General features: G+C 38.5%; 1 protein-coding gene across 4 annotated transcripts in view; it reads right to left on the bottom strand.

The window, feature by feature from the left end:
- The window catches only part of ADAM23 (ADAM metallopeptidase domain 23), a 206767-nt gene that overhangs the window by 16580 nt on the left and 177284 nt on the right, over positions 1–12903 (bottom strand). For 2 of the 4 annotated variants that reach the window (XM_090044819.1, XM_090044821.1), the window contains one exon: positions 6551–11262. The exons of 1 other annotated variant lie outside the window; for it this stretch is intronic. In XM_090044819.1, coding sequence (XP_089900945.1) covers positions 11214–11262 — 49 coding nt within the window. In that variant the 3' untranslated portion in view covers positions 6551–11213. Of the gene's footprint in view, positions 1–6549; positions 11263–12903 lie in introns of those variants that run through there. One more of the 4 variants, XR_016441987.1, reaches the window with a different exon arrangement.

The raw sequence follows: 12903 nt of genomic DNA, 5'->3' as shown, positions 1-12903 counted from the left end.
GTGCAGCATATGCGACTGGCATGGCATGAAAGCTGCCTACCTCTGCAAGCTCCACACTGCCCTGGCCACACTTCCTCTGTGTGCATGTGGGCAGTGCAAGGTTGTGCCCCTTGCTGCTGCCCCTGCCTACAGAGGAAGCATGGCCAGGGCAGCGCGGAGCTCGCAGCAGCAGGTAGCTTTTGTGCATGCCCCCCCACCATGTGCTGCTGCACCAGGTAGCATGCACTGTGCTCTGGAGGGCCTGGGGGAAGGCAGCAGGGTGGGGAGGTGAGCCCACAGTGTGAACCCACCCTGCCCCCACCTCCCACACAGATCTGGGGGGCATGGGCCCCCTCTACCCTCCCGAGAGTGCATGCTGCCACTGGAAGCTGGCCCTACCCAAGCCTGCAGCAGGGGGAACGGGCTTGTGCTCTGCTGTAGCAGCCACTGCCTTCCACTGGGGGCCGGGGGCTGTGGACCTGGGTCCCTGGCCCCATAGCTTTGGCAGCTGGGGGTCCCCTCCACCAGGGCTGGCGGGCAGGAGCTGTGGATGGGGAGCAAGGGTGTGGGGGAGGGAGGGCTGTGGGGAACATTTAATTTTAGCCACGGATTTTGGGATTTTTATCAGAAAATTTGTGAATTTTTTTTTATCACAGAAAACCAGGATCACTGATTACCACATTTCTTAACAGCCCTCCCCAGTCTGACATCAGTTACAAGCAACTGATGCTCATAATTGCACTCTAGGTGTACAGAATGTTTTCAGGATTTTTCTGGGAATACCATAGTAATGAAGGTGCTAGCAATTAACTGAGTCTGCAGGCAGGCTTCCTCCAGCCATTCAGCTCAACTTTTATAGATGACTAGACAAGTCCTCATGATTAATTTTAATGGAGTCCAAGAACATTTGTGTGGAGTCTGCGTTTTCAGAAAAGCATTAGCTTGCAAATGAAGGAGTGACCCAAATGTTAGTTCATGCTAGATAATAAAATCTTGCTTTTTCCATTATTTGTATGCCATGAAGAGCTTGCCTCACTAAGGCACTCCAGGAAAAATGTGAGTCACCTTGCACATCATTAGGTTTAGAGGGGCAGTTCTGGGTAAAATGATTCCATAATGATGAACATTAGCCTAGAACTAAGGAGTAAGGAAAAACTATTAGGTGATAAATTCATTCATGTCCTTTTCTCCTATCTCATCTCAGCTAAACTGTCTGAGTGGGAGATAGATTTTTCCATGTGCTTTAAGAAGAGTAACATGGCATGTGCTGTAATTTTTTTCTTCTCCACAGACAAGTTCTTTCTGCTGTCAGGGTACAGTTCCCCTTGTACTGCTGGAAGTTAGGGTATATTAATTCTATGTAAGGAATGACAAAATTCTGGTGAATTTCAGAGGAGATGCACCATCACTGCCAGTTCAAAACCAAAATATCTGCCAGAAGAACTGGATCCAGATTATTCCTTGACAGGTCTCCAATAGTCAACCATAGAAGAGACCATGGCAACCATTATTTTAGTTTTTTATTGTATAAAATCATATTGCTAGGGCTTGTAATGTTTCTTTGTGCATATATTAAATAGTCAAACCTAGATAAATCAAAAGGAGATGCATAAGGGTGTTGTTGCTGTGGGGGGAACTAGGGGAAGAGACATTTACCATAAAGTGTCCAGCTACGAATACTTGTGTAGTATTACAGGGAAAAAATTCAGCTGGCTGGCTGGATAACTTTTTACCATGGAGTTGTTATTTTCTACAGTTATAATTGGCAAAACCTTAGCAAATGGGGACTACCATGGGCTGGTAGGCAGATGGACTAGATTATGATCAATTAGACCAGTAGGGGGCTGTCCTTTTTGGTAAGTGGACCACAAATTAGCCTCACACTCTCCCTAAGTGCCCCTCTGATCCCTTTCCCAATTTGCTGTTTTGCTTTCTGCATTCTCATTATGCTGTTAATTCTGTTGTCATTAAAATCAGCAAACTTTATAATGGAGCAAGTCTTAGCCATAGCAATGCAAAACTCAGACATACTTAAAATAGTAAAATGATCATATCCCTATGGCTTCACAACCATCACTGAGACTTAAGTACATTATTAAAAGGGTGGGAAAGGAAAAGGTTTGGGAGGACATTAATACTATATTATGTATTCTTGTGAATGAAGTACACACACTTAATCAAAAAACAATGTTTCTATTTTAGAAAGAATCTGAGGCTTTTCTCTTTGCAAGCAGAGACTACTTGCTGTAGCTGGCCTTCCTTTGATCTAGTTGCAGTTATTTATGTGTGGAAGCGCATCATTGAACCAATATGAAAAAAAGCTTTGCTTTTTGGGCCAGATCCTCAGCGTAATACTTCCATTGAAGCCAATGGAGACTTGATAGTTTACCTTAACTGAAAATTTAGCTGCAGGTTTGTCCAATACAACAGGTTGGAAGTTGGAAGTTGTATTTTTTTTGGCATGGCTGTGAACTGTCCCGCCATTACTCTGGTGTAAAGTAAGTGCAGGAATCCAGGCTTTTCCATAGTACATTAATCACCAGAACAATTCTTGCGTAGATAACTGTACCTGCCATAACTGCCCCTAGGTCAGGTCTTGCTCTCAACTACTTCCAAGGCTTTAAAGAGCTCAATTTGTATTCATACATCTGTGCTAGTTAGGACTTGAATTGCAAGTGTGCGTGGGGAACATCTCTGGCCTGCTCCTGAGCTTTGCCTACTCAAGGCACCAAAATGAAATACCATTCAGTGCAGAGGATGCAGGTGTTGCAGATACAGCTATTAGCAACTGAAGGACCGCTCAGCTGCCAGACCAGTTCATTCTCCCTTGCCAAGACTGCCTCACTGCTATGTGGGCCTTGCCCTACAAGCTACTTACTGCTTAAACAGCTGTGTCCCACTTTATTCAGCTGCTTCTACAAACCAAAATAAGGACATCAAGCACCCAAACCACTGTTGATACTTCCTGCTTGCCCTTTTCTACCTGGAGGAGTAAGGTGGGAGTGGGTGGGGGAAAGGGAGACTACTGTCTAAGGAGCTGTTCTGTCATTCTGATGATGACCAGGGAGTCTGACAGGTGGCTACAGTCTTGATAGTAAACTCTACTTGCTCCAGAAGAACCATCACCTCAGTCCCTGCACCACTATAATTAGGCAGCAGGCAGGGCAGGGTGGTCCATTAGAGACTAACTCGTTCAGAGGTGTGACCTTGTATAGGCAATATGCTGTCCTAAGAGAAAAAGAAAGTGAGAGAACAGTTTCCTTCTAGGATATGGAAGTATTATCCCCAATTTATAGGTGAGTACGCTGAAGCACAGAAAGGTTAAGTAACTTGTTCAGTTATGGTGAAGACCAATGAGGGAGACAGGAATTAAATTTGGTGTTCTAGTCCCAAGTACTAACCACTGAAATCAACTAGTAGTGAAATGGGGTAGGATGGAAGAATTCTTACATTAATGAGTCTTACAGCACTGTCTTCAAGACTTGCCAATTGTCATTCTCCTTATGTTTACTCTCAGCATAGAAGCTGGTGTAGCACAGCTGACAACTAATGAAATTAACTTTCCACCAAAACTTCCATTGATGAGTGAATACAGAAATAAAACAAAACTATCCAAGCAGCACCAGATTTCAGCCAAAGAAGAAAGATTTTTTATTGTGCAGCAAACCATTTTGTCCTTGCAAAGGCTATAAAGCTACAAGCAGTTGTTACTTAAGATATGTTAGGTTTTTTGTTCAACTCCTGTGTGAGATGAACAAAAGAAGTGTTTGTAGTACCTCTGCCCAGCCCCAGCCCCAGCCCCCCACACATGTAGTGATTAGTAGAGAACATAACAGGTGAAGTTACACGTTACACTTAGACTACACTAAAGGCATTTAAAATGTCATTAATTCTGACCTCATGTGTTAATTCTGGGTTAATTCTAGCTCATGTTAAGGTAACTTCAGTCTGCTCCATGGAGATAGAATGAGCAATTTGGAGTCTTCCAGCACCCCAGGATGCACTGACCCACAGCCTCCACCTTCTCATCCAGGGAATAGATAGAGCCAAGACGTCCTGTCTCCTAGCCACCCCTCTGCTTGCCAGCTCTCAAGTGGCAAGTCAGAGCTGTGCAGGCAAGAAATGAGTGATTCCTTACAGCATGTTTCAACTTTAACATCACTTACCATTCCATAGATTTAGTATGATCTAAATATAACATGACTTCTCCCTAACTACACCCTTAGTAGCAAGGCCTTTATTAGAATAAGTAGAGACATTTTGAAGGGGCTACATAAGTAGAACAAGTGCAGAATCAAAGTAGTCCGTAACTCTGATCCTTGGAGGAAATTACGGTCATAATGACCTGGACTACAGCGCATCACCACTTGCAGGTTCCTTTATGTTAATGTGAATGTAAAGTCATAGAATCATAGAAGAAGGGTCAGAGGGGACCTTGTAGATCTTCAAGTCTGACCCCCTGCCTGGGCAGGAGAAAAACTGGGCGCAAATGACTCCACCCAAGTAGGCATCAAGTCTCCTCTTAAAGACTCCCAGGGTAGGAGCCAGCACCACTTCCCTTGGTAGTTGGTTCCAGATCCTAGCCGCCCTGACAGTGAAGTAGTTCTTATGGATGTCTAATATAAACTGACTCTTCAACAACTTGTGGCGATTATTCCTTGTTATGCCAGGGGCGCTAGGGGAAACAAGGTCTCTCCCAAGCCCTTCTGGTCCCCCCCTAGTGTCTCTGTCTCTCTTGAAGAAATGCTCGTACTGCTATCATATGTAACCAGTGCAAACACTGTTGGTTTCCTTTCAATCATATCACCTCTTGACTCCCTGAAGCAAGCAAGCATTTGTAGAAGTTCCACAATTTACAAAATCTGCCTACATGCATCTTACAAATTCTGATTGAAGTTTATTATAAAAGCCATTTTTTATAAACTGATGTTGTGGTGCCTGTGATTGTAGGAGATAGACTCAGTGGCTCCAAAAGGGCAGTTTGTTCTTACCAGTCAGAACGGGGTAGATTCAGTGTTCAATCATTTGTGATAGAAAAATCAATATATTACTTATAAGAGAAATGTCACCAAGAAAGAACAGCCTAGTGCTCACTTATTCTGTATTACTGTCAATTTACCTTACCACAGTGATGTAGTTGCTTTAAGCTATAAAAGATTTGTAAGTGATTGTGTCCACCCTGGACCTGATCTAAAGGCATTGCCTTTTCTGGGCTTCAGATAAAGCTATGCTTGAATATATGCTTCCACTTCAACAGAACTCCTCCTTGCAGAAGGAGATTGCAGTCTTCAGTTTTTTTTCTGAATAATGCTGAACAATATAGCTTGGCCTTAAGGTTTAATTACTTTTACAAAACGTGGCTTTCAATTGTTGTTCATCCTGTTTAAAAATCATAGTTTATAAATGTAAAAATAGAACCTGTTTTTGCTTGAGCTTTTTAATGCAACTTTATCTAATGTGGAGCTCAATTACTGTATGGTTGACACATTTAAGAAGAATGTGCTTAATCAACTTAGGAGCTAAGACTGAAAAAATAAGTTCACCAACCACTATGTGCTTATTCAAGTAGATTACTCCTGGTTTGTGTAACAACATTGTATTTCTTTCAGTAACAACGAAATTAACTTTGGCAGGAAATGCCCCAGTAGGTCATGCTACACTATTTCTCTTGCTGTAACACAGCAAGTCTGAAACACAGCATTATTGTGTCATTGTATAAAGCCTGAAGCAGCTATACATTTAAATACTGCAGCTGTGTTCATAAACTCCAGCCCTAACCTTCTATGCTTAAAAGTAAATGACTCGATTTACAGTACTAAACTATTTTTAACTATTGCCAAAATCTGTATGGCAGGGCTGACCCTTCTATAAATTTCTTCCCCTTTGAACTCCTACTTCTGTTTAAGTGAGGATGATAAATAAAAAGCAAGCAGAAAAATCATTAGGCCCCTGACACACATTACTTTTAAGATGCAATTGACAAATGCCTTAAAATAGTAACCCAGCCACACGTGCAAGTCAATTTAAGGCTTGATATTGCAGTAAATGAGCCACAAACTTATTCCACATTTAATAAAGAATAATTTTGTGGCTCATTTGGATCATGCCTTAAATTGAACCTGAAGCCAGGTCCTGGTGTACCGGGAACCCAGCATCAGGCTGCAGCAGTCCAGTGCTGGGCTTCATGTGCCAAACTGATCGTTGGCTGAGGCCAGGGACCAGTTTGGCTCTTGGTCCTGACAATCAGGTGACTGGCTTCATCCTAGATTCCCCTTGCTCCAGCAAGCGGGGCATGAGTGGGATCTAATGCCTAATCCCAAAATTGTGTATTATGCCTCACACATGTGGTATGGAAGGATGTGCGATCATTAGGATTGAGGATAAGATCCCATCATGGCTTCAAGTAATGTCTGCTAGAGGCCTCAATTTAACATTAACACCAAAGCGGACTGAAGACCAGTGCTGTCTTTTTTTGTGTTGTGTTAAATGAAGTTGAGTCAAAATTCCATCATAGTAACACCTCAAGTTTTATCAAGGAATCAGTTTATTTATTGAGTCACTTGGGAATGATACAAAGCCTCTTGGTGTGAGTTAGAAGGCTCCTTGGCATATTTCAAAAGCTCCAAAGTCCAGACTGCAAATGGACTCGCATCCTTAATCTCTAAGGTAGATATTGGAAATGGAGATACCTGCTAACTTCATGTGTCCAGAGTTATATAGCAGCTGAGCAGGGGTTTTAAGAAACATTGTTTTGGATTTAGCCTCTTAAGTCCCATTTTCTCTCTTGGGACCTAGCTAGTTAGGAGTTGAAGTATTATTTTCAAGAGAGACTTATGCTTCTATCTTGCTGAAGCATTTCTGAAAATTTTCTCTCTGTGCTAGTTAAGTTCATATGAGAAATTATAAGATAGACTTGTTGAGGTATTAAAAAAAACAGCAACTCCCCTTAAGGCATAGAGAAAATTACTAAAGTGGTTTAACTTCTTATATTCCTCTCACACTTCTAATATTTCCCAGGTTGATTAAAAAAAACAAAACCCTGAAAAGACCACCGACTTTTAACCCCTGTTAGATGCATGCAACCTCAGTAATTTCATGAGAGTTGTGTATGTAAATGAGAACAAAAACAGATTTACACTCAGTAACCTGTCTGAATGTCTTTTTTGTACCTAGTTAGGGTTTCATTCCTTGAGGGCAAAGCATTTTTAAATGCCCATATAGTTCATAGTTCAGCATTTTATACTGTCTTAACCAAATGATACCTTATAATATTGGTGATGACTCTGTTCTCAATTCTTTTGGGGACTGTTGGCATCTCATTTTTAAATGAATCCAACAATGTTACTGAATACAGTTCCTCTAGGCTTCAATGGGAGTTCACCAGATCAAACAGATGTAAGATTGTGTGGCTTTATTTTTTGATAATATAAGCAACACAAATAAAGATAAACTCCTTTGTGACCTGAGCAACAGACAGGAGATTACAATTGGTATCTATATCACAACCATTTACTATCTAGTCCTTTTGCAAAATCTGTATGTTTTATATACTTACAATATTTCACCTGCGTCTAACTCAAATGACCTAACAGACAAAATCTTTTAGTGTATGAAATGGTATAAATCTTAACTAGTGAGATTATCAATAACTGGAAAAATCTTACTTAAGCTTCTGATTTAACTAAGAAAATCCCAATCTACTTTGATGGTTCCTGTAACCCTGCTGATTTGACTGCAGGAATTTTAATAAAATGAAGTATATGCAATAAGAAAGAAAAATGATCAAAACCATAAATTGCAACTTCCATGTTCATGAAGTTTTTAATACTCATTTTACTAAGAGATGCAGAACAATGACTATTTTATTTCCATTTGTCAGCAGCCAACAAGATATGAATGAGTATTAACTTCAAACAAAACCTGATTCATTACATCAAATTGTGCACTTAAAAATAATTACAAATCATTTTAAAAAGGAAGAGTAATAGTGGAAGCAACAATGAATATAAAACATGATTGATAGGTTTTAAAACAAAAATAAATTCAAGTATTTGTAAAATTCCTCTGACATTGGTCTTGAAATTTTGTTTGTGCAATACCCACATCTTTGCATAGTAAAGAAAACTTTGTAAAACTCCAGTTCTATGTAGTTTGTTTCTTTTAACATGCACCTACAATATATTTTTTGTTAAATTTGCCTAGTCATTTTTTTCTTATAAGAGGATTAGGCTCAATTCAGTGGGATCATGCAGCATACCAGTATGAGCAGTATAGTAACCATACATTTTCCTGTCCAGATGAATTATTAGATAACAAAGCAAAAGTATAGCGGGTGAAATGCGAACTTGTCATTCCTCAAACATTTATTCTGTTGATTAAGATTAAAAGGTGACACTTTTATCATGATTAAAAAAAACGTAATCAGCATATGTATTCTAAGCATTTGGCAAATGTATGCCTTAGAAAATAAACAATGTCTAGCTGAAACATTTAGACTACATAACCTTCTAACACCACAGAAAAAAATTATTAGCATCCACTTGTGTGAGTGATGTGGTTATGTGTTGTCATTTACATTCTGTACATACAGAGCATAAAGCTTGTGTGTTTTACAAATACACGCACACAGCTAAACAGTGGAGCATTAATTCAATCAAGAAATCATATTTCCTATGAAACTGCTGGTGTAACGAAAAGTTACTCCAACACTTACCATATGTACATAATATTTGGGGACCACTGTGGTCTGATTAAAAACATCACATCGCACATTTACAATGTTATTCTGTGAAATGTTTAGTGTCAAAGGTCTATTACACAGGTAGTTACATTAGACACCTAATTGATTTTGTAACCACACTGGCACTTCTACTGTGGTTACATTTTTTTGGAGTAGAACCAAAATATGCAGCTTAGAACACGCTAGAGAGTGTCATATCCTCTGTACCCTGTAGCAAACTGGAACTAAGCAACAAGGTACTAGAGGACAATATTACAATGCAAGTACTTTGAGTTCCCCTCAAAACAAAGTATTCACTGTCATGGCTATTAATACAACACAAATGTTACTCTGAAGTTAGGTCATGCTGAAATAATTCTGAATACTCCTATTCTATACTGTCTAGAATGATCAATATCAACACAGACTACCTATATCCAGCACCTTTTACTCAGTGTTAACAAAGTATGTGCAAGTATGTTAAAGCTGTCTAAAATATCATTTGATAAATAACTATCTTTTGTCAGTCAAACAGTCTCTGGTTCTCATAGAGGAAAAAAACTTCTGAGAATGTCTAATCTGAAACAAACTTGAAGCAAAAAACATTTTATAGAAAATGTAATGAGGATTGTGTAGTTAATGCAGTACTAACTTTTTGGCAAGTTTTTTTTTAAAGTGTATATCTCAAAGCTAAATCTAAAAATTGATTTGACATTTGAACAAGAAAAATGAACAATAGCATTTTTAACCTATTAATGTTTAAGATAAATTTCTTCTCTACTTTTGATTTAAGAAAAGACAAACACCATTATAAAATTAGCTTAAACTCTGATAACTACTTGTATTGGTATAAATTAATAAATTCACCTGAATTGCATGAATGTATATTAGCATAAATGAGGGTTAAATTTGGGCTCTACAGCTTTGCCTTGCCTACCTCAATTAGGGCTAAACAACTGACAATCTTAATGGATATACTTCTACTGACTTCAGTGAACTGGATTAGACTATGTGGAACTGTAGAAATAATTATATGTTAACCCTGAAATAAAAACTGAGCAAAGCTATTAGTGATAGAACTTCTTCAGATTATACTTTGACAGTGTAAAGAGGGGAACCCAGAGTAATTTGGATGACTGGATCATTTCTGTAGGCCTGCCAGAAGGAAAAAGAAGAATCTGGAGAAAAATGAGAGCTTCAGCCTGTCTCAAGCTTTCAGCATTTTGTGAATATTTTAAGGCTTACTTAAGCTTGTTTTCCTTTCACATGAGAGAGAGCTAGACAGAGGAAAATAGTAGATAAAATTAAAAGATGAGCTTGGCACTTTTGTGATTAATTTGAGAGCATGTCAATTTTCTTACATTATATACAGAAAATCTGCATGACAGCCCCCAAAAAGTAATTTGAGAGACTTAAACTCATTACATACATATGCATTTACACCTTTTACATTTTAAAAATGTTTTTCTTTCTTTTTTTTTTGTTTTTTGTTTTTTTGGTTTCAAGCATACAAACTTAGAGCACACCTGTTTTGGTGCCAGAACTCCCTGCATCTGCATGCTAGATCTGCCTTTTTTGAGCAAGCCCAGAACACCCGCTATACAACATGCTAGAAAAATTAAAATTTAGGGGAGCAAAATTAAACCACCAAAATTAGATTTACGTAAAGAATAGAACCTTCTATAAGGAAATGCTTCAATATATCTCTGTGAAAATGATATCTCAAAATCTATTTCCATATTTACATTTTATTTTCTTTCTAGAAGAACTATACACGTTATCCTTACTGTTCAGAGAAACAATAGCTCCCATACCCAAAGGAATTTTTATCCAGGATAGAAAACAATGCTTCTGTAGAGTAGGGAGCTATTCACTCTAAAGAGACAGAATGCATTGCAGCGGTGAAAGATTTCTTAGGAGCTTGTATCAGCTTCTCTGTGTTCTGTATTCGTTGCTTTCCTCTGTATATATTTGGTTGCAGATTTTGCTTGGGGGTTGGCTTGCTAGCTTGCTTGTTGTGTATATATGCCATGCAGTTTATCCTTTCAAAAATTAGCTCATCATGCCACTGGAGTTTGTCATTAATATGAAAAAAGTCATGCCAACTCAAGTTATAATATTTTTCCAGCAGACTAGGAAAAATAATCTTCTGACAGTTTGCTATTTTTAAATAGTTCTCTTATTGCACTTGGTTTATTTGTCCCTTTCTTCCTTTATTTGTCTAAGAAAACAAGAACAAAAAACAAGTTTGAAACAGTTTTCCCTTCTCTGTTGTTGCAGTCTTCATTTTAAAAAGAAGAGAGAGAAAGAGAGGTGAAAGGAGGGAGTATCTGAACTTATCTCCAAAAAGGACAGTTTTCCTTCATCCCTTCCCCAACACCCTCACTTCAGGTCCGTAGCAGTCAGTGCCACTCCAAATGTTCTTCTTTATTGTCTTATTTTCTGCGCAGCTACAGCAAAGACATTGAATCCAGAATCCAGTAGTGCAAGGAGAAGCTATTCCAATTTAAGTTTTTCAGATAGGGCCTTGCTGACTCGGATCATACCTTCTCTTTTTGACATTTCTTCCAAGTTGCGTTAGAAGTAGATGAAGAAAATAGGAGGAAAAACACAAGACATTAGTTGGGCATAACATAAAAGTGGAAGTGCTAACACCATAGTAAAGTAATAAGCCCACTCTGAGGCACTCTCAACAAACTAAACTTACAGCAAGGGAATTTTACTGATTTGATAGTGTGAGGGTTTGGATACTTGCTATTACCTTATCAATTCTTGGTAACCCCTGGGATCTGAAAGCTAAATATCTTAACTCTATAGCTATGATTATATACAAAGCTTTAGATTGCACAGCACAGCTGTACACACTGACAGAAAAACATTTGCATATTGCAACTTGGACCATTCAAAATGCTCACATTTCAAATGCAAAGCTACTGGCTGTTGTAACAGTGATCCACTGATCTCCCAAATATGTCTTCTTTGAATGAGGTCACCATACCTACTTGGGTGTCCAACTTTGACTAGTAATGCTGAATCTGCAAATAGCTCATCCCACTGTAAGTCACTCTAGTGCCTCTGTTATGAGCCCTTACCATACTATGGTAAAAAAGTTTTGAATCTCCAATAAAGGGCAAAACGTAGCAGATACTGAGACACAGCATTCGAAGGAGAATGGACAAGTTATTCTTATTAGTTATGAACAAGCTTCTGTGCCAATGTCCATTCTTCTACGACACTGATACCCTAAGTTAATAAACAGCAAGACATTACAAGGCAACAACAAAAGTTAGTGCAACCTCCCCATAATCTGGCTTTATGTGGGGCATCAAGCAAAGGGCTCATGCATTTAGTCTTAACACTGGGCGTGTGCACCACTACCGCCACCAAATTTTCATGCAAAAACATAGAACGGGAATTCACAAGTTCCCTAAAAATTATACACAAAAAGCCCAGGATTTTCTATTCTTCTGTGCCCTCCCCACATCACTGCTGCAGTGTTCATGAAAGCAAGCTTTTACTTAAGTGGGTTCAGGTGTCTTAAGGATGAGTGCAAAAAGAAGAATTCTCCATAAATCTGCCAAAGAATCTGATAGCCTTTGATATTCCACCATTGCCCACATCCAGTAAATTCAAGCATGCACCTTAAGAGTTACAGGCTTTTAAGTTTAATTATGTTAACAATTTAAATGTTTTACTTATATTTATACAAAGTGTTGAATAATACTCTTCATGAATCAGCCTGACTGCATTACTTAGATATCAAAACCCAACAACCTCCGCAGTGTAGCTTTTAAGGTCTGATATCAGTGGATGATCTTTTTGGTAACTTGGAAAAAGAGTTAGACAGCAGGAAGTCTGAATAATGAAAATTTTTTAACCACAATGTTAATTTGGTTATACTCTCTGCCAGCTCAACGTTTTTCTGTTATATGTGAAAAGGATTTTTAATCGTCTAAAGTCTTTTTTTTCTTTTTTTTTTTTCTTTTTTTTGCTACATGGCATACCAGAATTCAAATTCCAGTAACTAACAACTGCAATTAGTTTCCTTTAAAGGAAATGTTTTAAAAAAAATCCCTGTAATTTAATCCAATCCATTCTGGAAAGCATTAACATTTTGTTCCTTTTTTTAAAAGAACCATAAAAAGCCTATACTGAAGTAAGTTGTATTGCCTAAACTTTTCTTGTTAAATGGATTTTAACAGGGA

This window comes from Crocodylus siamensis, chromosome 4 (genome assembly GCF_052110815.1).
Source record: "Crocodylus siamensis isolate JL-2025a chromosome 4, ASM5211081v1, whole genome shotgun sequence".
Lineage (NCBI taxonomy): Eukaryota > Metazoa > Chordata > Crocodylia > Crocodylidae > Crocodylus > Crocodylus siamensis.
The sequence above is the reverse complement of the archived record's forward strand: the minus strand, read 5'-3'. Positions and strand labels throughout refer to the sequence as shown.